Source organism: Ceratotherium simum, chromosome 28 (genome assembly GCF_057802395.1).
Source record: "Ceratotherium simum simum isolate JZ-2026a chromosome 28, ASM5780239v1, whole genome shotgun sequence".
Lineage (NCBI taxonomy): Eukaryota > Metazoa > Chordata > Mammalia > Perissodactyla > Rhinocerotidae > Ceratotherium > Ceratotherium simum.
Window position 1 is genome coordinate 32,622,072 of NC_141927.1, and position 26,153 is coordinate 32,648,224.

Sequence of the window (26,153 nt, forward strand, 5' to 3'; positions counted from 1 at the left end):
AAACAAAATAGTCTGCTGAAGTACAAGGTCTACTTGAAAAAAAACCACAGAGTAATCAGATTTGGCCAGAGAGTAGTGTCCACATGGATGAGAAAAATGCAAAAGCAGTTGAAAAATGGGATGAAGCAAAGCATAAAGTGTCTTGAGCCATAAGATAAGTCCTTGTTGGAGCGGACTCAATACATACTAGAGAGTCGTTGGAAGGTATTGGAGTGGCAGTACCAGATCTGTGTTTGGAAAGAGTAATCCACGTGTAAAATGGTTCAGAGTGATCCAAGACTGGAGGCATGGGTACTAAGTAAGATGAGACTGACCAAAGTAGGTGCCAACTGGACTGTCTTCTATTGAAATTGAGATGTGAGAGGCCCTGGAGATACAATCGGCAAGGTGTGTGAGTGGTTTGGGTAAGGAGCCAATGGGCACAGAATGAAAGATGACTCTTTGATCTCAAGCCTGGTCACTGATGGTGTCATTACCAGGAATGAGGAATTCGAGAAAATATTTGAAGAGACAAGGATGATGAATCTGTGACTCAGATGACAAATTTGAGATATGAGCACAACATGTAAGTGATTTTGTCCATGGAGCTGGAAGGAAACAGAGGATGAGGTCTTCAGACAGATCTTGATTTGAGACTGTTCAGCATCGAGGGAATAGGTAGCACTGTCTGTGTGTGAGTGATTATCCAATTAGATGAGCACAGAGAAAGAAAAAAGGGCAAGACCTGAACTTTAAAATCCGTTTATAGAACTGGGAGAATGAAGTGTAGTTACTAAACAATAAGAAAGGAGCAGGCAGGTGAATCAAATTTAAAGGAATTTTTTTTTTTCTTAGAAGGAGGATTGGCTGGGCCGGCTCTGTGGCTTAGCGGTTAAGTGTGCGCGCTCTGATGCTGGCGACCCGGGTTCGGATCCCGGGTGCGCCGCGAGGCACCACTTCTCTGTCCAGCGCGAGGCCGAGTCCCACGTACAGCAACTAGAAGGATGTGAACCTATGACATACAAACTGAATAAATAAAATCTTTAAAAAAAAAAAAAAAAAAAAAAAGAAGGAGGATTGGCTATTCTTGTCTACTGCTGCAGAGCAGAGGTAAAGAGTAAGCAAGACAAAGAACATTACTGTTGATGCAGTGGTTGTAAACAAACTTCAAGAGGGAACAGTGGTTTGGGCAAAAGACAGACTTTAAAAAGTAAAGGGACAATGGGAACAATCAGATGACAGAGAAATAGTGGACTCATTAAATAAATTATCATACAGCCTGGCAATGGGCCAGGCAAAAGTAAAAAGAAATAAAAAAGGTCTGTAGGTTCTGATAAGGAAAGATCTACGAGATATTGTGCATGAAAAAAAAAAAAAAAAAGTACAATAAAGGAAATATAATCTGGAGCCTTTAGGGTAAAGAAAGAAAAAACAAATGAAGGACATTTAAATTTTTCTTTTTCTGAAAGTTGTCAAAGACACTATCCAGAGTGGTTACTTTTGGAGAAGGGATAGTTGTAGGATAAGTTTCCTCTTTGCATAGTGTAACTTTCATACTTCCTAAAACATTTTCTCATCTTATACATATATTCTATTTATTCTTTTATTTTAACAGGGACAGGGGTTAACTGGTTAAGGAAATTATAGAACATGTATTAAGAAATGTTTAATGTTAAAAAATGCTTAAAGTTCTTTTAAACAAAGAGCTAAAAATTCTGTGGATGTAAAGACGACTGTGTCTTTGAGCAGCTTATCAGAGAGGAAGTTGGGGGAAGGATTTGGGGAGAGGTGATTAGAGAAACTAGACTATGTTTGTAGGCAGAGGGCAAGGCTCAGGTGTGGAGGGAAAGTTTGAAGATGCAGGACTAAAAGGGAATAATGAATGAGGCCAGGTCCCTGCAGAAGCAGGAGAGGGCGGGATCAGAGCTGGCCTGACACAGAAGAGGAGCAGCTCTTCAGGGAACAGAGAAAAGGAAAGGAAAAATGCGTGAAGGAGTAGAGGAATTTTGAGTTGTAGGGGAGAGAGCTCACATCGGATGGCCTCTGTTTTTTCAACTAGAAAGAGGGGCAGATGAGAAGGAGAGGTCTTGAAGAAAGGAAACAAAAGTTCAAAGTAACTGTTTTGATGAAAAATGTTATTTGGTCATAGGACATGAATAAAATCATTATTCAGCTGCAAGGAAGGCCCAGGAGAGGTTGCATAGCATCAGTTTTTTGATAGTACCAGCAGGTATGGTTTATGACTTCCTCCAGTGGGGTAAGTTAACCTGGGTGCAGGCACATAGAGAGCAGAGAGGTGAGGCAAGGAAGGCACACAGTGTAATGGTTAAGCTGCTTAGGAGTAAAGACAGATGTGTGTTCAAACCCTGGCTTTGTCATTTTCTAATTATGAAGCCTTGAGGAAGTTCTACTTTATCTGAACCTACATCATCATCTGTAAAAGAGGAAATACAATATCTACGTCAGGTAGATTTGGTTGTGAGGATGAATGTGGTCACATCTGTAGTTTTCAGAGAAGCAAGCACAAGCTTAGTGCTCGGTTACCAGGTTACTCTCAGCATCAAGAGGTAGTGCGGCACTGTGATCAGAAGGACAGAGGTTAACAGCTGGATAGGGACAGAGCCAGATCATCAATTCTGGAGCCAGACTGCCAGGGACTGAACCCCAGCTCTGCTACTTACCACTTGGGCTTTGGGCCTTGAGTGATTTTTTTGCCTTTGTTTTCACATCTAAATGGAGACATTTTTACAAGGTTGTTGGAAAGATTAAAACGAGTTAATAAGGGTAAAGTACTACAACAGTGCCTGGCATATAGTAAGTGCTATCAAGAATTTGCTGCTCTTGTTATTAATTACTACAGTGAAACAACAATCACCACAGTAACAATGAGGTTTTTGAGGATGGGAGATTGGAAATGCCGAGATGTTCATCGGTTAAAGGGTTGTGAGATTCTAAGCAGCGCAAATATAATTGGAATTGCTCATCATGGTTGACCACGGCTATTTTCTGATGTGTTCAAGGAAAAAAACATTGCTTCTCGATGATAGCAAGTATAAACAACTCTAACAATAACTTCTGTTATATTTCAGCATGCAATTACATATTTTGGCACATCACTCTGTATCCACAGCTCTGCCTGCACTGGGGCCCAGGGGTGGTCCTGAGATGGCTGTTTCCTGGCCTTTTATGGGAGTCCAGCACAGCAGCTGGTTCTTTAGTCTTCTATTTGATTTGCCTCTCTGAGCCCCCTCTTTGTGAATATTTATTGTGTGGATTCCTTAGTAAGTCACTGTCTCTTATATATACCAATTCAAGCTGTTTTTTTCCCCCAAACTGGGAGCAATGGTCATTCTACACTATCTAATAGGAGATAAAATAGAATATCATATGTTTTAAAAGGCATTTGCTCTGCTCCTTTATTAATTCTGTGTAGCTCTGTAATTCTGTAAAATAGATTCTAATGTGGTATATAGTTAAGCTCATAACACAGGAATTGAATTAAATTTCCATCAATAAGTGGCGTTAATATGTCTTTCAGATGGGAGTCATGTGAAGAGAAAGGCAAACTAAGTAAACAGCCCTTCTATTTAGTCCTTTGGGGACACTGGTTACTATAAATGACTAGGTGTGATTGTAATTCATAAAGCCATCAAACTTGTTAATACCTATTCCTTGAACTATGAAGTTCGAAGGGGCTATGAAAGGTCATTTAGCCCTTCTCACCAGCTTTGACCAAAAAAAATAAAATAACTGCAGACTATTATAAAGTCATGCTGTGTTTTAGACACTTTCTGAAAGGAGATTTCACAATCTCCCTCAGAAATACAATGCAGTTTTTTAACAACCCTCATTGTAGAAAAGGTCATTTTAATATCTAACCAGAATCCCAATTGCTATAATAAAAGGCCATGTCCTCCTTTTCAGGCCTTGTTAAAGATGGCGAAGAGTTGGTTACTAGCTTCGTCATAAATGAAGGGTCATTGAGCACCTACTGTGGGTCTATTCTCTTCCTATAACACCCCTTTATGCATTAAAGATCACCTCCAAGTCACTTGACAGCTCTCTTTTCTCCAGGCCAAAAGAACCCATAAACATTTCCTCTCCAGGGTCCTAGTTTCCAGCTCTCGATTCATCTTTGCAGCCTTTCTCTGCAGATAGTCCACACTCCTTCCAGCAATGAACATATTCCTCAGTAGTTTCTGACTAATTTGGAATATAAAAGATTTCTCAGTCAGTTCTCAGGTTTTTTTTGTTTTTGTTTTCTCTAACCTGTAGATTGTACACAACAATCCTTTCTACCACATATTCGGTCCTCCGAAGCTTTTCCTAAAGCTTTTGCGACTCTGGGATAGAGGAAAATAGAGATGAAAACACAGGAAAGACATCAATAACACATTGGCATGGCAAGTTTCATTTATGAAACAGAAAGTCAGAGAAAAGTACTCTGTGCCCACAAAAAGCAGAATAGCCTGATCAGTTACATACAGGGTATCAATGCTCTTGTTCAAAATCACTTGGAGCCTACAAACCAGCACCATGTGTGTATGTGACGGAGCAGACAGGTATAAACGTAGATGTGTGTAAATGTAAACGAAAAGAAAGTCCCCACTGCAGGGGTTCTGAAATCAACCTCAGAGCGTGATTTCTTTAATACTTCTCTTCCCACAGTTTGAGGCCAAGAAAACAATCAATAAAGAGCTGCACACAATAATTTGCAAATTTCAGTGGGAAACTATAGAGCTATTATTGCTTTTGAAGAGTTTAAAGCAGTTAGGGAGAATGCTTTGGCATTCAGATAATTAACAATAAAGAGTACAATCCAAAATGGATTCTAGGAACCATTAGTGATATAAGAGTTTAGAAGACCATAGGTTGGCAGCATTGGCTAAATTGGCCAGGATAGAGTCACTTTCTTGGGGGAGGAGGACCTTGAGCTGGCACCTGACAGATGGGTAATAGAGGGATGGGCCTAGATGCCTGGTGCAATCAGGGGATGTATTACAACAACCTTTCACTAGCAGGCATCCACCTAGCAGGTAAATTCACTACAATTGAATTTGAGGTATACAGCACTGCAGCAAAGGAGAACATGAGTGCAGGAATGGATGTGGAGAAAGCTGTCAGGCCCTGGGAGGTGCTTGCACCATGTGGTCATGTTGCTGGAGCAATTCCCTGGGGAAGGAGTGGCAGTGGCTTACGATGTTCTTCTGACAAGAGCTGAGTATGTACTTGTGTATGTACATACACACATGCATGTGATGATTCTACAGAGGCACCCCTCCAAGTGCCCATGTGCTCACAGACACACATATACCCATCTTTCTCTCTTCTCCCATGAAATCGTAGTGGACAACGTGGAACTAAATTTCAGGTTCTTCTGGGGCCAGTCCTGAACACATGTGAAAAGCAAACTGATTACGTTTGTGAGCACCCAGAAATCCTTATAGGGAAAACCACTCTACTTTCATGGAAGGACAAATTAGAAAGCTGTGAGACAAAGGAAAAAAGAGAGAGAGAAAAGAATGAAGTGAAGTAAAAACAGATAGAGAAGAGCAAAACAGAAGAGAAAGAAGAAAGAAGCCCTATGACCCAACCGTACAAGAATTTGAGCTGTGGGTAAGGATGTCTGATTAAATCTCTTGAGATGTACAGATGTGGCTTTGAGTACATGTGTCCACTTCTGTAGCTGCACCTAGAATACCAGGATCTCATCACTGCCTTGTCTTTTACTACTTTTAGACAAGAAACAACTGAGAATATGGACCATGTGTTAATTCATCCAGGCATCCTCATTTCCATTGCATGGTTGGCCCTTAACAAATGTCTGTTGAATTAATGAAATTATTTGATCCTGAACTTCCTAATTCCAAGGACAGATTATTCTGTAAAATAAATACCACTTTGCTTATCTTTCTGTAGGAGTCCATTGACTTCTGGCTTTTAGATCAGACTGTCGCACCAAGTGCCCGGGTGAGCCTTGTAAGGACACAATGCTCTCCATACAGGACTCTCTCCCTTTCTTTCCCCACCCTTTCCCAAAGTCCCTGTACTCATTTTTAAAAATTCTATAATTCAGTATTTCATTCTCTGGACTTAAGTCAGATAGATTCTGCATATATTCCTGGTTCAGGAAACACATTGAGCCATATCAAACATTTATGTCTCAGTCTGAAGGCATATTTACAGTCCTTTCCTAAAAACAGGATTTGTGTGTGGAGGAAGAATGAGAATCCTGGTTACATGGGCATCGAGAGAGTGGAGACATAAAGAGCAAGAAGAGAATCCAGGGGAACAAGGACAACTTGTTCCTGCTACTGAGTTTTGTCTCAGGATGTTCAGGTCCAGTGCTGTCCATTTTCAGCAGAAGTATTTTGCTCTGGTCATCCTCCTGGCTTCTGGTCCTTCCTATTTTAGTACCTGGGAAGCTAAGGGTGTCTTTGTCTCTACTTTGCCAACTCAGCAACAGAGCAGCTGCATTGAGTACACTCCCAGGCTGTCTCTCTGTATGTGCTCAGTTGCTAAGCAGGTGTGTTCTCCCCAGATGCACCTTTTAAGATGATAGTGTCATCAGTCATGAGTGCCCCAGGAACTGGAGGGAAGTGGGGGGAAAGGCTAATTGGTTTCAATCCCAAGTTCTCTCTCTGCTCCTGGTACCCTGGCTTGCTGCATCTGTTGTGTGCCGTGTCCTCTCTCTGCCCCAAGTATAATTATTCCCTCCAAGGAACTTAACTGAGTAGAGGGAGGGTGAGGCATAAGTGGGATGATAGCTGCCCTCTTTCTTCTATATGACATAGGCAGACATTGGAACTTTGGGGTGGCGTCAATCATCATGCCCATGGTTCTGGGTGGTCAGAGAAGACCATCATGCCTCCATCCCCATCCCTCTCCCATTTGGACCATCATGCAGTTGAAACTAAAGCCTAAATCACACCCTGTTTCTCCACACCTCCTGGGCTGCTTGCGATTATTAAAAGTGTCTGATAATCCTCTGACCTTTCAGATATGGTTCTTTTGGATGGCTATGCTCTCCCTTGCATATTATTTTTGTGTGTTTACTGCCCTATTATTAACTGGTTCTGCTTGATTTCCTTGTTCACTCTTTAATTTGGTAGCATCTTATTTTACAGTCAACTAACTTTGTTGAAAATAAATTCATTTTACTTGTGTGGTTAGTATTCCTTATTTGATAACATAAGTACCATATTAGGGTGCAGTGAATGCATAGTAAGTGCCATGCAATTACAAGGTAAATATATGATGGGTTTATTTATCCTCTAAGCCCAACATGGGGCGACATAGTAATTACTTTTGGACCTATTCAGTGTACTTACCACATAATCTGTGGTAGATTAATTGTGTAGTTAGCACTTGCCACCTTCCATTTCCATACACTTTCCAAGATTATACCTCTTTTACGTTTATGTGGTCTTTGATAAATCTCATATGGAATTGTAGTAGTCAATATGAATTTCTTCAGGAATGAACCACACCCAAGATACATCTCACAAAAAAGTTGGAAAGCAGCTAACACATATCTTGGGGGATGGGGAGATACCCACATTCTAAATTCAAACTAACGCTTTTATTTTTGCTTTGCCCATGCATTCAATAGGATGGAGTAGGAGAGGTATGGGAGAAACAGCATGTGCCCTTTTAGAGACCAGTCCTCTTCCACAAAAAAGTATTAAGTCTAGCATTTAATGTGCTAGATAACATTTACCATGGACATAAGAGCACTTAGGATCAAGACCTCCATATCTCACAACAGAAATTCTCTCATCATGATTGTAAATACCCTAAACTGTTGTGGTCAGTGTTCTCTTATACTCAATGATTTATGCCAAAGCTAAAATTCATATTTGTGAGCTCTAGTTTTCTCTCTCTTGATTCATAGACCATGTATTATCTTCTCACCCCAGACCCCTCTCTGTGAATGCATGTTCCCCAGGTCATATATAAGCAGAGCAATTCACCCATATTTTGTCATTGTATGTGGCTCTCATGTCCTCCCTCAAATAAAAATGAAATATAAAAAATGCTTTGCAGGTAAATATGACTCCCTAAAACAAGTAAATTGAGGAGTTGTCTGTTTTTACTTGAAAAATAATATATTCTTTGCCAAATTGATTCTCTTCAAGATTCTATTATACGGTAAGCTACTATAATGCAATTAAGATATTTGACTAGTGTCCATTTGATTTATACAAAGTATTTTAGAAACATGATTATTGTGTGAAAGAGAGTACAACTTGTGGCTAGCTACATATATCATTTTCTCTGAGCAGTAGATCCAATAATCCAATAGCATTTCATTTTGTATCCCAGGGTGGCTCTTTGGCTCTGTGCCCATGTTGGCCATTTAGGATTTCTCTTGTGTCTTTCAGGCATTGAGAATGCCAGCGACATTGCTTTGTACTCGGGCTTGGGCGCCGCAGTCGTGGCTGTTGCAGTCTTGGTCATTGGCGTCACCCTTTATAGACGGAGCCAGAGTGACTATGGCGTGGACGTCATTGACTCTTCTGCATTGACAGGTGGCTTCCAGACCTTCAACTTCAAAACAGTCCGTCAAGGTCAGCGGCGTAGGTCCCTCCAACACCTCGTCCTCAGGACCATAGACTATGCTCACACAGGACCCCCGGTGTTCTTTGGCCCTGTATGAGGGTAGCTCTTGGCACTGGGAGCCACTACCATATTGTCTTCACACATTAGGAAACCAGGCTCCATGAAGCAGTCTGCTTAAATCCTTGGCTACTTTGAGGACAAATGGATCTTAATTTGCCGTTAGCAACACTTAAATTGAGGCCTTTCCATCTTTGATATGTAATGAGCTTTACAAATTAATTTATTTTATCTCAGATTATCCAACTTTCTATTTTAACAGACCTACTTTAAGGATGTATATTTAAGTGATTTAACTAAAATACTGATTATTCAAGGCTGAGGACCAACTACTATATCACAACCTCCCAGGCATATTTATTGTGGTATTTATTGAGTGGAGTTATTTTTGTTACTTCCTTTTTTTTTTTTTAAATTTTTTGTTTATTGCAGTAACATTGGTTTATAACAGTGTATAAATTTCAGGTGTACATCATTATACTTCTATTTCTGCATAGATTACATCATGTTCACCACCCAAATACTAATTACAACCCATCACCACACACATGTGCCGAATTATCCCTTTCGCCCTCCTCCCTCCCTCCTTCCCCTCTGGTAAGCACCAATCCAATCTCTGTCTCTATGTGTTTGTTTATTGTTGTTATTATCTATTTTAAATAAGTAAAAGGACTTTAGAGGCTATATGATGGGTCAGTTAGCCAGGGAAAAAAGTGAAATTCCCAGCCTAAATGACTCTCAGCTGTTGCCAAATCGAAGCAATCTTTTGTTGTGGGGGAAGGAAAATCTATCATGTCAAACTATAGCAATACTCATTTTCAAAACAGAGAATCATTTAATTCTCTTATACGAACCAAATCTATTCCTGACTGCAAGATGGGGATGAGACATACACGGCTTTTATTTTAGAAAAAAATGAAACTGTCTGTCTTCAGAGGATGAAGTTTTCTACCTTGACTGTCATAGTCAACATCATCACCTTTATCTCTGTTTACTGCATGTCAGTAGCACCTGTAACACAGGACAAGAAGTCTCATTGCTTGGCAGTGACTGAGCAGAGACAGGATTCTGAAGTGGAATCCCAAGCATGCTAGAAATTGGGAGATGGCAGGAGAGACAAAATGTTTTACCACTTGCCACTCACTTCTGGGCACCAAAGTTTCAGTTCTGAATCGTAGTCTGCTTGGCCTCAGATAGGGACGTGTCCCCTCGATTTGGGTATATAGCTTAGTGTAGATAATTTAATTAGAAATAAATCCAATGAAGAACTGATCTTTATACTAAATAAGAAACTAGAAATATATTTCCATCAAAGAATAATTTATCAATATCTTAGACCATAACACTTAAAAATAGAGGAAATTTTCTAGTGAGAGAGAGTTTTGTATACACATCCAGACGTTTTGAACTCAGATAGATTTGAGTCCAAAATTGCTTCATGATCTAGTTAATCAATTATTCTCTCTTAGTCTCCATTTTCACAGCTATAAAATAAGTATGCTAACATCCACCCCAAAGGTTCTTGTGAGGATAAATTTAGCAGGAATAACATGGGTTATAAGCCCTTGGCTTATGGAAGGTGCTTAATAAATGTAGTGAATATCATTCTAGAACCTGTTTATTTCCTCTTACTTTAGCACAGGATGCCAATGTGTTCCACAGAGCACTAGGCAACAGATGAGAGGGCTGGTTCCCTGGCCTAAACATCTGGAGAATGCTGACTTGCATAAGCTTAAACGCATCTCCTTATCATTGGCTTCTCAGAGCTTACATGTATTATGAATCTCTAAGAGAATATGTAGCCTTTCCAAACTTATTTACCATTTTGATTTTTTTATTTTTGACCAAGAATCTCACATAATTAGTGATATAAGCAAAAACCCTTTATTTAAAATCTACCCTATATTCATTATGATGATACACCTCACATTGATGCTCATATGGTTTTCAACTCCATTGTTGTAGAGACATCCGGTCTTGAGCAAATATAGCCAGAGCCCCAGGAAGGTGAACAGTGAGACTTTTAATGGAATATTGTACTTAGAGTAGACAAGGAACTTCAAAAAGGATTTCCAAAGAAAAACTTGGGGTAGTTGGGTGATTGTCCCTGATCAGACTGGAATCAAGTTGGCAGCCAACTTTCTTGAACTATGGAGTCTATCACATGTACCTACTATTATAATCAGGCATTTTCCACTTAAGTGTTTGAGTTAGGCTTAAGTATAACTCTAGGAAATGTTTTTGCATCTTGGCTTCACATAAGCTAGGAGGGTCTTTTAAGAGTAGCCAAAAATTAAACTTCAGAAGATGAGAGCTTGAGATAAAATAGCCGTGAGACTTGGGGATATGATTTTTCAGGTCTCAGTGGAAACTCCTGTTCCCAACTCTTTTCAGATGTGAGATGGTTCTTAAGTCTCACTTCTTGGCTGGGAAGACCATAAATAAGACCAAGGCTGGAACCTGTAGAATTCAGTGCAATTCTATTAAAAAGCCCATCTCCTTGATTGTGCCTGTGTCTTGGCACAAGATCCTCAAGCATGAAAAAAGCCATCATCAAGGAGCCTTTTGATCTGCGTTTCATCTCATTTTGAACCTCCTCTATGATTTTGGATTCTTAGAGCATCCAAACAAGAGGTGGGAAAAGTCAGGGTTATAGATTTCCTGCTGGCATTGCAACAAATTATGAAAATGGAAAAACAATAGAGGCTAATACAACATGGCCTAGAAATGCAACATTTTCAAGAATATCATACTTTAAACATTTTTGTCAAGCCCCAGAGGAAAATTGTTTAATATGGTTTGGGTTTCAATTTCAGATGTCACATTGACATACTGATATGGGTGGGAGGTTTGGGACCGAGGGTTATTTTGTTACTTACTAATAAATGAGATTACTTTATCACAAGAAAATATCACAGCATTTCTTTTTAATATTTGGCTTAGAAAAAATTGGTAAGCCCCAACAGATGAGAAAGTCTAATTTCTCATGTTTTCATAAAGGTTGTTTTTTTTCCATTTGTTTTGAGACAGAAAGGAAACCATTCTAAGCTGCTCCCCACGTAGAGTCCGAGTCTCTCCCTGTCCCCCTGGTGCCTCCTTTCCCTCTCAGAGTGACATGTGTGTTATTAGAGCAAATTGGCTACTCAGACATGGAGTGATCCATGAGGGCCCCTGAACCTTTTGCTCTGGGGACACATCGTTTCCTCCCCCAGCTCTAGAAACTGCCCAGAATTCCACGTGAGAAGTGCTGGCACCAACGCAGCTTTGGTTATAAACAGCACTACCTAGTCACCATGCTCTGTCATCTCTTGCCATTTAAAATGAACAGATGTTATTTTTGCTCCAAACTGGATTGCAAAACATCTTTCTTCCTTTTTTTTCCTTTAAGCTTCTCTTTGCCAATTAAAATCATCACATAAAAAATAATACCTGAGTTAGTTGCCTGATGGAGTGGCAGAAATACTTGTTTTGAAAAGATAGCATGTAAGGAACTCTGGAAGTGAATAATTTTGGTCAGCGGCATTCAGAGAATCTCCAGATTTCAAAGCTCTGGTCACTAATAACCAGCCTATTGGAGCCACTCTGGATACTCAGCTGGCAAGCGCACAGGTTGTTGTGCAGTTAGTAGAAGTAGATGTAAAGGGGTAACTGTGACACCTTTTAGTTTCTGAGTGACAGATTTTTTATTTTACCAGGTAACTCCCTGCTCCTGAATTCCTCCATGCAACCAGACCTAGCAGTGAGCCGAACATACAGTGGGCCCATCTGTCTGCAGGACCCTCTGGACAAGGAACTCATGACTGAGTCCTCACTCTTTAACCCTTTGTCGGACATCAAAGTCAAAGTTCAGAGCTCCTTCATGGTTTCCCTGGGAGTGTCTGAGAGAGCCGAGTACCATGGCAAGAATCATTCTGGGACTTTTCCCCATGGAAACAATCGCAGCTTTACTACAATGCACCCCAGAAATAAAACACCCTATATCCAAAATCTGTCATCACTGCCCTCGAGGACAGAACTGAGGACCACTGGTGTCTTTGGCCATTTGGGAGGACGCTTAGTAATGCCTAATACAGGTGGGTGGTAAGTGTGCGTTTGTGTATTTTCTAGTGTTTAAACATTTTATATTTACACAATTACATTCCATAAGATTCATTTTTGAGATGTTTACCATCCCCATGTCAGAACTACAAACACTGTGGCTCCCTAAGTCTACTTGATTTACACAGCACACCAGAACCAACGCTGAGATTAGATTTTGCAATCTTTATCTCAGCATGGACTGAACACTCCATTTGATGCCCTGTTAGAGTTGACAGCTATATTTGCTCAAAAGGTTTGGGTGGTCCCCAGAGTTTAAGGCCCTTTGAAATATATTTCCTAGAACATGATCAGGAAGCACTGAGAACATTCTTTGACATGACTGACTAATATTGTGTTGATAGCCAAGCATGATTTATGCACTAGTAAATAATTTAGTGAAAATGACACTCAGAGTTGAACTTCCTCAGTAACTGACCTAATAAACAATTGCTGTGATGTTACTTTATGACAAGCAATGGTGAGGGTTCATTATGGAGCTGTCCTTTTAAATTCAAACTTCATTTCCAGGAGTGTATCATAAGTACAATTAGTTCTCAAGAATTGTTTCCTCCTTTTGGTTATAAGAGAGATTTTCTTGATGTTTTTGACACCGATACTTAAGGTGTACAGCCCAGATCACCTTTAAAATAACATTCTATGGATTAGTCTTCAGAGTTCCATTCTAAAATCTAACTGGATGGCAGAAGAGGGCAATTTCTCCTCTGATTTCTAAGCAAGGAGAATTAGGTAGTGTTCTGAATCATCACTGTTGGCTGCTGAGAAGAAAAAGAGCACACCAGATCTGCAGTGTTATTAAACTGGATAGCAGTGAGTCAGGACCATCAGGGCCTTGGCAGATTTCTCTCTAAGGTAAAGCTAACCAACCTCTCCAAATCAAACATTGCATCTTGTAAAATGAAATCTGTAGTAGGACTAGTCTGATGCTCCTATTCCACTAATTGACCCTCTAATAGCGAAGTGACTTAAGACTGTGATTTGTTTCAAGTTGATGAATGTTGTCTTGTTCTTCTACATCAATCACTTCCTTAAAAATCTCATTTTAGGCAAATAGCCCTCAAATGCAGCCCTGATAATGATTTTGTTTTCCAAACTTCCTATTCTCTAAATCTTCCTTGGTCAGTGTTTTAGGACATGGTAAGAATCTTTGTTTAAATATGTATGAGTGTCAATGTATGATGTAATCCTCCCTGGTGAGAACTGGCAGATAGGCGATCAATGTGGAATGAGTCAGTCAGCCATATTTCCCAAGTACCCTTCTTATGAGAATCTATAAATTGGAAGTGGATCTGGAAAAAGAAAAGTAAAAAACACAAACCCTGCCCTTTCAAAGAGAATAAGATATATATATCAGAATCATATAAAGTTGCATGTACGTTTTTGTGCCTTTATCTTGTCTCCACTTTCTTACCCAGGGCTTGGCGTGTAGGAGGCTCTCGATAGTTATTGAATAAATTGGCCCACACTCCTTCTCCCTCTTCCCATCCTCACTTGTCAGTGTGTGTCTGTGTGTGTGTGTGGGTGTTTACACACATGTGGAGGAAGTGCCAAGATCAACCCGTTTACTGGCTGTTTGTTTAATGTTCATCAAAGAAAGTGAGATGAAATCATGATGAAACAGATTTGTCTCTTTCTTCCCCTCTGACTTGAGAAGCACTTGGGTTGAAAAGTAAAAGTTCAAGTAGCGTTGTCTATGTGATTCCCAACCAGTTCCCAGTTCCTCTGTGAAGGGGCATTTTTAAAGCTCCACACAAGAAGCCCTGGGCAAGATTGAAGCTGTTCACTGGGAATGAGTTCCAGGAAAAATAAGTGTGGGGAATTGAAACATATGCCCTGTTATTTGCAGAACATAAATGTAAAATATGCCCTAGGGAGCTAAAGAATAGAGAAGCAAAGCACAGAAATTAAATTGTTCTAATGCCGTCCATCGCAAATTGCTGTATGGAGCCTGGCAATGATTTCTCAAAAAGGCTGGGTGGTGCCCACACTCTGGAAGTCTTTTATTATGCAAAATATGAATCAAGAAACTCAGACAGGTGGTTCTGTTGTCATATCAAATAAAATGTTATCAGGGTAGCAGGTGGAGTTTGGGGAGAGTATATTTTTCTTTAATCAGAGATAACTGGTGAATGACATATTGAAAATGTATACTTCTTTAGGGAACCACAGGTATAAAGATTTCCCACAGAACCTTTCATTTTTCATAAAATATACCTCGTCACCAACACTACCACTCCCCACAATCCTTGCCTCTGTGTCTGACTATCTTCAGTCTCCACATACAATTTATATGTTTGGGTGGGGGGGAGGGAAGTATGTCTGAAGGATAATCATACAATTTCTGATTGAAGGAAAGATGAAATAGGTGAAAGCTCAAAATATCCTGCAGATTCAGGTTGAATTTAAGAATATTATGAATAATGTTTCAATCTAAACACAGGGAATTAAGTTGACTTGAGAGAAATGAGATGTGATCTGCTCTACAATGTCCATACACATATTTATTCTTATTTGATCTGGGAGTTGATCATCTTCTCTGATGATCTAGAGAAGACAGCATGTCTCACAGTCTGGCTTTTTTTTTTTTTTTTACTCAGAATTTTGAACCCTATTCTTGCATTCACACAGTCATTTGTTTACTAAGTGCCTACTCTATGCCAGGCATTGTGCTACATGTTATTGATGAAATAAGCCATTATTGTTTTTTTTTTTTACTTCACTGTATGATTTCATTTATTTGAAAGTTTAAAAAAGGCAAACTAGTCAACATGTCAGAAAGCAAATAAGTGATCATTTGGGCTGCCAATCGAAGAATTGATTCTAAAGGGCATGAAGGAACTCTTTATGGCATGGAAATGTTCTCTATCTTGATTATGATGGTGGTGACATGAGAGTATACAATTTGTACACTTAAAATGGGTACATTTTATTGCATGTGAATTATACCTCAATAAAAGAAAAAATAGGAAAGGGAAAATGGGAGCATAATAAAGTTATTCTTTTGGGTTAATTGCCTAAAAGGGCATTATTGCTTGATAATAGCCTTCTGTGCTTCTACATCTAAAGAATAGGAACTGAATGTCTTTGTTATCATAATGGGCTAGATAGTCTAAAAGGGAGGCAACAGAGAGAAAGTGCTATGTCAGACTAAAAGAGAATACAAAATGCCTAGGGTGTGTATTCAGGTTGCCATCCACACACTGTGAATATCTTGTGTATTACAACTTCCGCTCAACAGCAGGGAAGGATATAATGGAGGCCACTTCATTTGTCGACTACATTTAAGGAAGAATGGTCAATGAAAGGAGGAGCCTGATCGGAGGCCCCTAAGGATGGCAATTATTACAGTTCTGCTACTATTGACGTTAAGGTCCAGAATATAAATGAATATCCTGGCTGAAAGCTGTATTTAAATATGCCCCATTCTTAGTGCTAGTGAAAGATACTGATGATAACTAACACATTACTGAATAATGCTCATAAATGTGAATCACAAACAACTTGTTTTGCAATGAGTGTTGCATTCCTTGCTTCTATAGCAGCTAACAAGCACATAGAGGGATATCAGTAAAGCCTGCCATCTCTAGATTTAAATTATCATCAGCAACCTGAAAGCTTTCTGTGCAATTACATTAGCTCTAATGACAGGAGAAAAGGTGAGAGCTGCATTATTCAAAAAATAGGAGGATGCCCTGAGATTTTATTTTGTAAAGATCTTACTGTGTCTCTATTTCATTTCTTTTTATAAACAAGAAGTTACATTAAAGAGAATCTCTGCCCTCTCTAAACTCTTCTCTCTTTGCCAAAGTAAAATATTTATTCACAGCATTCAAGAGGAGGGAAGGGACATTTCAAATGCAGTGTGATGTGCCTTCCCTCTCTAGGTTATGTGATTTTACTGAAGTAAGTCTACTGAGTTTTTCTCAATTTAACATTGACATGAATATAGTTAAATCACCTTTAACCTTATCCTTTTCTAGCTTCTGTTTGCAAATATAAGGTTAAATAGTGGCTATACAACAACCTATAAGGTTTCTAAGCTTATCCATGTTTTTCTTTCTCCAGTTTTCTTGACCAAATGCAGTACTCCACTGATCACCTCCCTAAACTTGCTTCAAGATGTACAATTTGGAACACAGTTTCATACTAGGCTCTGGCAAAATGTTAGATGGCTCACCTATTATCCCAGAGACTTTTTCAGGAAATGAATGGATAGAGACAAGATAGAGAAATACATTTTTAAATTTTGGAGCAGATACATTGATAAATTCTTATATTCTCAGATATGTTTGATAGTGCCTGGTCTCAGTACACCTAATCTTTTAAGAGAACTAAAAAATACCAGGAAGACTTTAAATAAAAAATTAATTTGAGTACACAGTTGAAGAATATGCCCCCATTTATGTCACTTTAGTAATCAATGTTTTCCTATTATCATCTTGGACTTTATAAATTTTCCCAGGATTGGGATTTCATAAAGTGCTGTGAGAAGGTCCTTTTTTGAGAGGATCTGCAAGGTGCTCAGTTGAGGTGCTTCAAGATAATTGGAAACTCTACGAATAACTTCTTGTCTTTTCTGTTTTAGGGGTGAGTTTACTCATACCACATGGCGCCATCCCAGAGGAGAATTCCTGGGAGATTTATATGTCCATCAACCAAGGTGAACCCAGGTGAGAGACAGAGAAGGATGGTGTCTTAATGAATATGAAATATGAAACGGAACTTCTGCAGAAAATCTGAAGTTATTAAGATAATGGGACATGGAGATTTGTATGTGAGATAGTGAACTGATTGACTATATAGAAGGAAAAACCAGTTGCAAAACTATTGGCTAGAATGAAAACACACACAGCTCCACATTTATAGGTAACTAACCTAAGTCACTGATATCTAGACAGCAGACACCAAATATAAAACAGTGAATCCGTAGGCAAGTCATAAGCAGGGCATCTCCATAAACACTGACTGCCTCACATAGGCTTCCTCTCAAAAGAAAAAAAATCGTCCCTGGAGGCACTCTTTGGTGCTAGGCATTATGCAGATGCAGAGAATCATTGACCTGTGACCTTTCAAGAGCAGCAGCAGACCCGCCATAAGCTGAGATACATTTCTCAAGCAATTTTCTTCAATGTGAAAATACGGTCTACGCTTCAGTAGCTTTCAGGTCTGACAAATTTCAGCAGCGTTAGATTCAATTACATGAACAAATACAAATCTTGTCGCATACTCTTTTAATAAAAGTAGTTGGTTATTTTCTTAGCACAAGTATAATATTTGTGGAAATGTTGCCCTCCTCCACACAAGATAAACCTAACTCCTCTTTATAAAGCAATTTCTCTCATAAACTGGGTATATACCTCTGGCATTTTCAGTCATAACATCTTGGTTATTTTAGAATAGATTTTTTGTTGTTAGCAAAGAACGCACGAAAGAAAAACACTGAAAGGAAAAACAGCCAGAGAAACAGATGGTTTGAACAGATTTTGATAGCTATCTCCATGAAGGATTTGTTGGTGCCCAGTGGTTTTAACTTTCTGCTCTACAGGGCTTGGGAGGAATGGAAGAAAAGGCTCTGCTACTTGGCTGTTGGAGTATAAGTAGTACTATGTCGGGCTCTTGTGTTATTTCTTCAGTCCTGTGGATCTAGATCCTTTACCTGTGCACGTGAAAACAGGCTAGTATCTAAATACCTCCACTTGGCAAATAGGGGAAACCAAGACGCAGAGAGGCTTGAAGAGTTTATTCAAGATCTCAGTTAAGCAGACCTAAAAATGGAGTTTTCTGGAAGAGTCACCTCGTTTGTATCTCTTTGGTTGATTTATATAAGAAACCATACCTGTTTAAAATTGAGGTCATAGTCAATTACGCATATGCTTGTAAATATAGCATCCTGCAGAAATGAAGTCTGAGGCAGAATCCAGTCAACCTTGCCTGAAATCACAGCCTCCTGCAAACCCCTACCTCTGCGTCCTGTTCCCTTCGTGGTACTCAATCCACTGAGCCCCTGTTCAGCTCCTTCCTCTCAAACCCATCCCCAGTGTCTTCCACCTCATTATGTGAAAACCAACCTAGGGCGAGTTCACCTCAATCCCTCTGTCTTACTGGAAGCTTCTTAGGAGGGCAGAGCTAGAATGTGCCAAAAGGCATCAAATGTACAAAAACTTAAATAAAATGGCTCAAAAATGTGGGAAATATCATTTGGAACACTCTGCAATTGTAAAATAAGGAGAAATACATAAAAGCTCACCAGAGCCCGCAGACTTTGAAAGACAGGTTTGGCCTAATGGGATCGTCCCCAGCTAGCTTTGTAAATTCCATGTTAACCAATTTGGTTTATCCATCTGCATCTAAGGTGTGAGTTCATTACTGCTGTCTAGGAAGGTACACGGAAACAGGAACAGTTCATCTAAGACTTGAGATCTATGAGGTGTGCATTTTTCTATTAAAATGAGGATAAAATAAAATTTCAGGAAGCACACATTCCTTTTCATGTTGCTGAAACCTTCCCAGACGTTCCTATCTCTTAAAGCAATGACCAGCCCCTGGGCTTCAGCCCATTTAGCTTCTTTGGCATCCTCACTCCCTTTTGAGGAGCTCCAAACTGCTTATAAACCACTAAAAATAACAAATACTTTTCAACTACTTTTTTAAAGCTTGGGTGAATTTTTTTCATCCCTGCCAGGAGGCTACTTAAATCTGAGTTCTTCAGCTTTTAATCCTGGGATTAATCAGGAGAAGACCATTTATGTAGCTATTTAGTGGCATCTTTTCTTTGTAAGGTCACTCGAAAACCCATTTTGATCTTTATGCTGTCCATCATTCTGAACTTGTGCTCAGAATAAGGCCCTTCTTCCTTGAAGTCCATAGAGCTGGAACAGTGCTGCTCTGTTTCTTTCATCTTTGCCTCTGGAGCCATCACAGTTCCCTCCTTTTTAGTTCATAGGTGTGAGAATTGGATTTTCTGACTCTCCGTCACCTCCACACACAGAGAATTATGGTGGGATCTTTCAAACATCTTTTTTGCTGTATTTAAATTAAAGTCTGTTCCATTTTCCTATTGATGATACATTACTATTGCCGCTTTCTGAGTTACATCCCTGGGGTAGCAGGGTAATGATTTAGTGGAACTGTAACTTATATCACTGATCTAAATTCTGTACCAGATTCCCAGGGATATGGCTGTGTGGAGTGAATCACAAACTCAGCACAATCCCCTGTATTCAAATCATCTCAGATGGTTATATTTTGATATTTCGGTAAGTTGGTAAGTTTTGAGTGAGATTGTTCATTGTCTGAATTGAACATAGCCTGTCTGTCTTGGAAGATCCTACTTGCATTCCTGGGAAGCCTCCAAGAGGATACTCTGCACTTTCCATTAAGTGGAAGGATGCCACTTTCCTTTCTCAATGTCCCTGCTCTGTCTACACTTTCAGACTTGAACAACTATCTTAATGAATTTTTTCCAACCTCCTCCAGCAATCTGGACTTTGATTGGTTATAACTCTTAGGAAATTATCTCTGTTGACTTTTTGTACATACTATACGTATTAAATAGTTTGTTGGAAGGGGACTTTGCATCCTTGGAAAAGTAATAACTACTTACCTCTGTTTTGGTATAATTTGCAAAGTGCTCTCACATACATTTGACTCATTTAATCTCCACAGTAATGTTCAAAAGAGGAATATTTTGTACCAATTTTAGAGAAGAGAAAAAAAATCTGAATAAACAAGGTTCCAAGAAGTAAAGCTGCTTTCCAAAGGCATGTTGCTTACTGGCTGCTCTGGGATTTGACTTCAGGGTATGTGACTCCAATTTCAGTGCTCATGGACTAAAGGATGCCACCTCTCCTTGATGTTGGAGACTTTAAGGCAACAGCTTTCCGACGTTGTGTTCCAACTCTTGGTCCCTATAAAGAGGCATTCTCTGGAATCGATCTACAGGAGCTCTGAGACCTAGGCAAGGCAGGAAGGCAGGATCAAGTTGAATATTTCTGAGAAGTCTATGGGGGTCAATTGCTGTTGCTGCATTATAGAGTTGAGAGAAGAAAGGCTGGAAGAAAGTCTCACCCCAATGCTGAATCTTAGCAGATACGATGTTAGGAAGCATTTGAGCTCAGTGGCTCAGAGTGTGAGCTCAGGCATCAGAGGCCATGGGTTCAGATCTAAGCCTCACTGCTATTATCCATGTGACTTAGGTAAGTTAATGAAACTCTTTGTGACTATGTGTCTTCATCTGAAAAATGATAGTAGGTACCTACCTCATTGGGATATTGTGTCATTACATGATACCTGATATATCTCAAAGACAATAAAACAAGAAAAGAAAACCTAATTGATACATGTATATTTGATAAAGTATTCTACCTACAGTATATCCTTTAATCTTTACATCAATCCTGTGTAGTGAGTAATAATAATATAATTATCCTAAATTTATAGATTTGAAAATTAAGACCAAGAAAAGTTAGTAGATTTGCCTTAGGTTGTAGCAGGACCGGACACCAAAGCAAAATTTTCTGACTAATAATGTATTTTATACTGCATCATACTCCCTACCTTAAGGCAGAATTAGGCATATTATCCTTTTTTTTTTAATTTTTTTTAATTTATTTTCCCCCCAAAGCCCTAGTAGATAGTTGTATGTCATAGCTGCACATCCTTCTAGTTGCTGTATGTGGGACGCGGCCTCAGCCTGGCTGGACAAGCTGTGCGTCAGTGTGCGTCCGGGATCCGAACCCCGAGCCGCCAGCAGCGAAGCTCGCGGGCTTAACCGCTAAGCCACGGGGCCGGCCCTAGGCATATTATTCTTGAGTCCAGTAAGGCATGCTTGATAAGAGACAGGGCTTATCTCTAATAATGGAAATTCACCATGACATGGATAGAGAGGGGCCTGGATTGGGGAAGACAATGATAACTTCGTAATTCAACGTGGAATTACACTGCAATCAAGGATTTCATAGAAAGCAGTGGAAAAATAGAGGAGGGCCCTTAATCTATTCTAAGGATAGACTTACAGAGGGACTGGTGGGGGGAGTAGTTTCCAGGAGATGTCACTTGAGGGGGTCTAAAAGATCAGTAGAAATTAGCCAGACAAAGAAAGCCATGAGGGCTGTAACTCAATGATTTCCAGCTCCGGGATACACTTTCCAGTATCTATATAGAATTGGGGTGGGGGGTTGGGGAGGAGTCTTTAAGAGTGGCTAAATGCAGACATTTTTCCGTGCTGTGAAGTCTCTTGGATGTCAGAACATTGCCTTTAGCAGCTTCCTTCCTGGCCTTCTCACAAACAGAATGAAGATTTAAGTTTCATGCCCTGCTCCATTCACAAAATAGAAGATGCTTAGTGACGTCACTGGGACAGGAACTAGAGTCGCCTTGCAGAAAGGCAATGGCATGAACTTGGGGCTGCCAGAAGTATTTGCTGGTAAGAAGCCCTTGGGTTCCCCTGGATCAAGGGTATATAAGCAGCTAGCTCAATGCCAAATGTGGCTTTCTTTACTACAGGCCCCTTTGGAGGGCAGGAAACCAGCAGTAATCATTCTCAAAAAGCCTGTCTCTTTTCTTAAACTTTAATTCGAAAGAATTTGGGTCTTTTTTTTTCCCCCCCACATTTCTTCAGGAGCATTTTGGGGAAAAAAATTTTTATCCTCTCTAACCAGGTCTTGATAATTTTTTATAAAATTAGATTAAGGTATTTAAACAAGTAGATTAAAATAATCAATTGTCTCACGTCAGATATTTCCCCCATATGTATTAGAATAAGAAAGTGATGTCAGTGTAGCACAGTCTTCCCATCACCACCCTCCTGCTTCTTTTCGCACCCCTCCCCACCCCATGGTTGGAGACTAGAGAACTGGACCAGAAAATTATTATATTTAGCTTTCTTCTGAGAAGCAATAAAATGAAACCAAAGGCAAACAGTCATTTCTTTTTCCGATTACACCATCATGTGGGTATTCCTGACCAAATGCTTAGACTAGAATTGGAAATGTAAGTAATCTTATTGAAGAATTTAGAAAAGAACATATATTTTGGAATTTGAGCTCAGCCCAGATGGGATATTTCAGCCACTTTTTTTCTTCTGGTTTGTTTTTTTTTTTTTTTTTGCTATCAAATGGTATGGTCTGCCCAATGGGCACATCTTGGGGTGAGGATTGGTAAGGTAGACGTGGTGGTGTTATGAAACATTAACGGTTTTAATAGCGAAGCGTGAAATAAGACCAAATACAAGACCAGGAAGACAGAAAAAGTAGCTCTGGGAAGTGGAAGAGAGTAGACAGCATTTCCTTCCCAGTAAGGGGCTCGCAGTTAAACACTGCAGTGTAGACTCCTCCTGTGGAATGGCCTCATATGGCTTTTCCTTGATGGTAGCAAGAACAAAACACATAAAAACAAAATTATAAATACACACATACACACACACTCCCCTCCCGTATCACGCCGAACAGAGGATATAAGTACTCAGAAATGTCCTTAGACTGTTTGAGAGGACCTCATTTCTAGAACAGTAAAAAGAAAACACACATCTGTATGGCCATTCTACCTGTAAAAATGGAGATTTAATTAAATGAATCTGTTTGTAGTAAACTACTCTTTATATCAAAGCCGACATTTGAGGCCATTCTAAAACCTTTCATCACGTTAAAATAGGAACCAGCACACGCTTCTCCTGGGACCTCTGAAAGCTCTGATTTCTCCAAAGGTAAGAAACGCCTGTCACCAGGCTACTGCACTTAGTGTAGCAGTCCCAAAGTCTTGCCTCTTGAGCTCAGAATAAGTGCACCTGCCCTTGGCTCTACCCTGACATCGGGTGACTGGTCAGGACATTGTTGCAGGGGATAAAATCTGGCTCAAACCTTCTGAGTTGATTTGCCTCTCTGTTTGCCTTCTCCAGCTTAGAGGATTCAGTCGATAGGTTCCATCTCAAGCCATCCCCCAGCACAGGCAAAAAACACTACACCGTCTCACTGCAAAGTTGTGGACTTCTGGAATAGTTTTCACAGTTGATATTATGAGGTCAATTAAGTCAATGACTATTAAGTGGCAAATGTATTCACTACTGTGGATTAAGAAAAATAGGATCTTTTATATAGAAGGAGTTTATTTCTGGCGGAGGTGTTGGTTGGAGGACGGAGCTGGTATACATGTAGCAGGATGGTGTTTGGGGGCACAGTGGACTTTTTCTGTATTCCTGAAATTGACAAAGCTGGTTTACACAAAAGAAGAAAAAAGAACTAAGTACCCCAACATTCTAATTTCAGAGATTTTCCAGCTATAATGCCAAGGCTAATTTTCCCACCTCCCTGCAGAACCTGCTGAGAAGCGTCATTTCATCAGAATGGGCACTGCCACTCCCACACCCACTCACACACCATGCCCTCTCCCTCCCTATTGATATAAGAATGAGACTTGAAGAGCAAAAATGAGAAGTCATGTTTTGGAACAGGGCAGGTATCAAAAATGGCTGTCCCTGTCCTCGCCAAAGCCAAAGAGAGTAGCTGCAAGAGAATTACTCATTAAATGTGAGTCATCTACAGGAAGTAGACACTGATACCTGATTTTCTCATTGTTTATCACTTAGTTGACTTGTTCCATGCTACCAGGGGATAGGAAAAAAAAAGTTTTGGGAAGAGAGGGCATCCGCTAAAGCCAAGGAGAGAGGGGAAAAGAGCACTTCCATAATTTCCAAGTCTTCATGTTCCCAAGAGGTAGAGAAGATGACCCTGGCCAGGAGTTGGGAGCCAGAGAGGGTAAGTGAGACTGAAAACAGGTTTGCCAGGGGCCACTTCCATGTGATGCAAAGAGGCTCAGAGAACAGGGTGAAGATGTTGCCACCTGGGGACCAGTTGTCAGATGTAACTGAAACCCACAAGAAACTACAGATGCTTAGGGGCAACTGTTTACAATCCAGTCACCTGCACCTTCTGTCAGTGAGGTCTTTTGGAGTCACCACCCATTTATACTGAATCCATTAAGGATTATCTTAAACTCGTAAGTCATCCAAGAAAAATATCATCACCTTGCCACACATAATTAAGTAAGGAGGTGATTTTCCTTCTCCTTCATTTCTACCACAATGCCACAGGGATAAGCTCATGAGAGAGGAAATACATGAGGGAGCAGACAACCTACTCCCTCCTCTCCAGACCAAGTATCTAGAGCCTTGTGTATGTATGTACAAATGTGCATGGGTGTGTGTGCATGCACGTGTGTGTTTGTATGCATGGGTACTGGGGGGTGGGGGTGGAATTTTGAATCAGATGTAAGACTAAAGTTTTAAAATGAACAAAAATGAGTCTTAAAAACTAAATGAAACTATTTTAATAACTAGATGTTTACTGAAAAGTTATAGAATCAAAATGAAATGTCTTCAAGAGACCCTGCTACCATGGGTGGTTCCACTAAGCACAATTGTTAGGAATTACTAGGAAAACTAGAACCACTTAATACCATAATAGATGAAGCCCTGAAAGCAAACCCAATTTCCCAAATGAATGATGATATTGCAATGCGACACATGTAGTGACAAAGATACACAGATGTCAACCAGGAGTGAAAGGATGACCTCTGTCTAAAGGCACAGGGGACGTTTCAGAGAGGAAGTGACAACTGAGTTAAAAACTGAAAGACAGGAAGTATAAGGCATTCCATTCAAAGGGAATAGAATGTGCAAAGGCACAAAGGTATAAATAACATCAAATATTTTGGAACTAAGCAAATCAGAACAAAACATGAAAGGAAGAGTGACAAGGAATGAGGCTAAAAAAATAAGGACTAGACCATGTAGAGTGTTGTTTGCTTCTGAGGGGAAACTGAAATTTACCTGATGGGTAGGGATTGATGAGGCTTAAGATGCAGGAGGCCTGGTCATGTTTACATTATAGATATATTACCTTCTGCTTCATCTCCACTGCCACTGCCCAAGTTCAAGTCTTCATTATACCAGCACCCTCCTTGTGAGCATAGTGAAAAGTCGCCTCATTTTGCCTAGCACGATTATGAAGAATGCCCTTTTTTATCCTCAAAAATATCTCAATTTGGACTACAAATTATAGTCACTCTACTTTTGAATGTCCTTGTCTCTAGTTAGGAACATTTTAAATCCTTTCTCTAATCCCTACATTGCTATCAGTGGGGAGTTTTGAGAGAGACTTGGGGAGGAACTCGGCAAGATCTGGTGCATGTGTGTGTGCATGTGTGTGTTAATATGGGGTGAAAGAGATGAAGGAATTGAAGATAATTCCCAGAATCCTGGCTTGGGAATTGACGATTAATTAGTAGAGAGACATTTGCCAGCTGAAGGTCACCTGAGAGTTTGTAATAATAGGTGCCCCGGGAGAAACATTGGGGTTCTTTCCAGGGAATAAACACAGCTCTTTGACTTACCAGAAAAGGGGTAGGAAGAAAAGTGATTAAAGAATAAATAAATAAAAGCCAAAAATAATATTTATAACCAA

At 39.8% G+C, this 26,153-nt stretch overlaps 1 protein-coding gene across 5 annotated transcripts in view; it reads left to right on the forward strand.

Annotated features, from left to right (window-relative positions):
• UNC5D (unc-5 netrin receptor D) overlaps window positions 1–26,153 on the forward strand; it is a 517,112-nt gene that overhangs the window by 436,866 nt on the left and 54,093 nt on the right. For all 5 annotated transcript variants that reach the window (XM_087418499.1, XM_087418500.1, XM_087418501.1 and 2 more), the window contains 3 exons: window positions 8,364–8,549; window positions 12,294–12,671; window positions 17,282–17,366. In XM_087418499.1, the coding sequence (XP_087274625.1) occupies window positions 8,364–8,549; window positions 12,294–12,671; window positions 17,282–17,366 (649 nt within the window). The remainder of the gene's footprint in view (window positions 1–8,363; window positions 8,550–12,293; window positions 12,672–17,281; window positions 17,367–26,153) is intronic.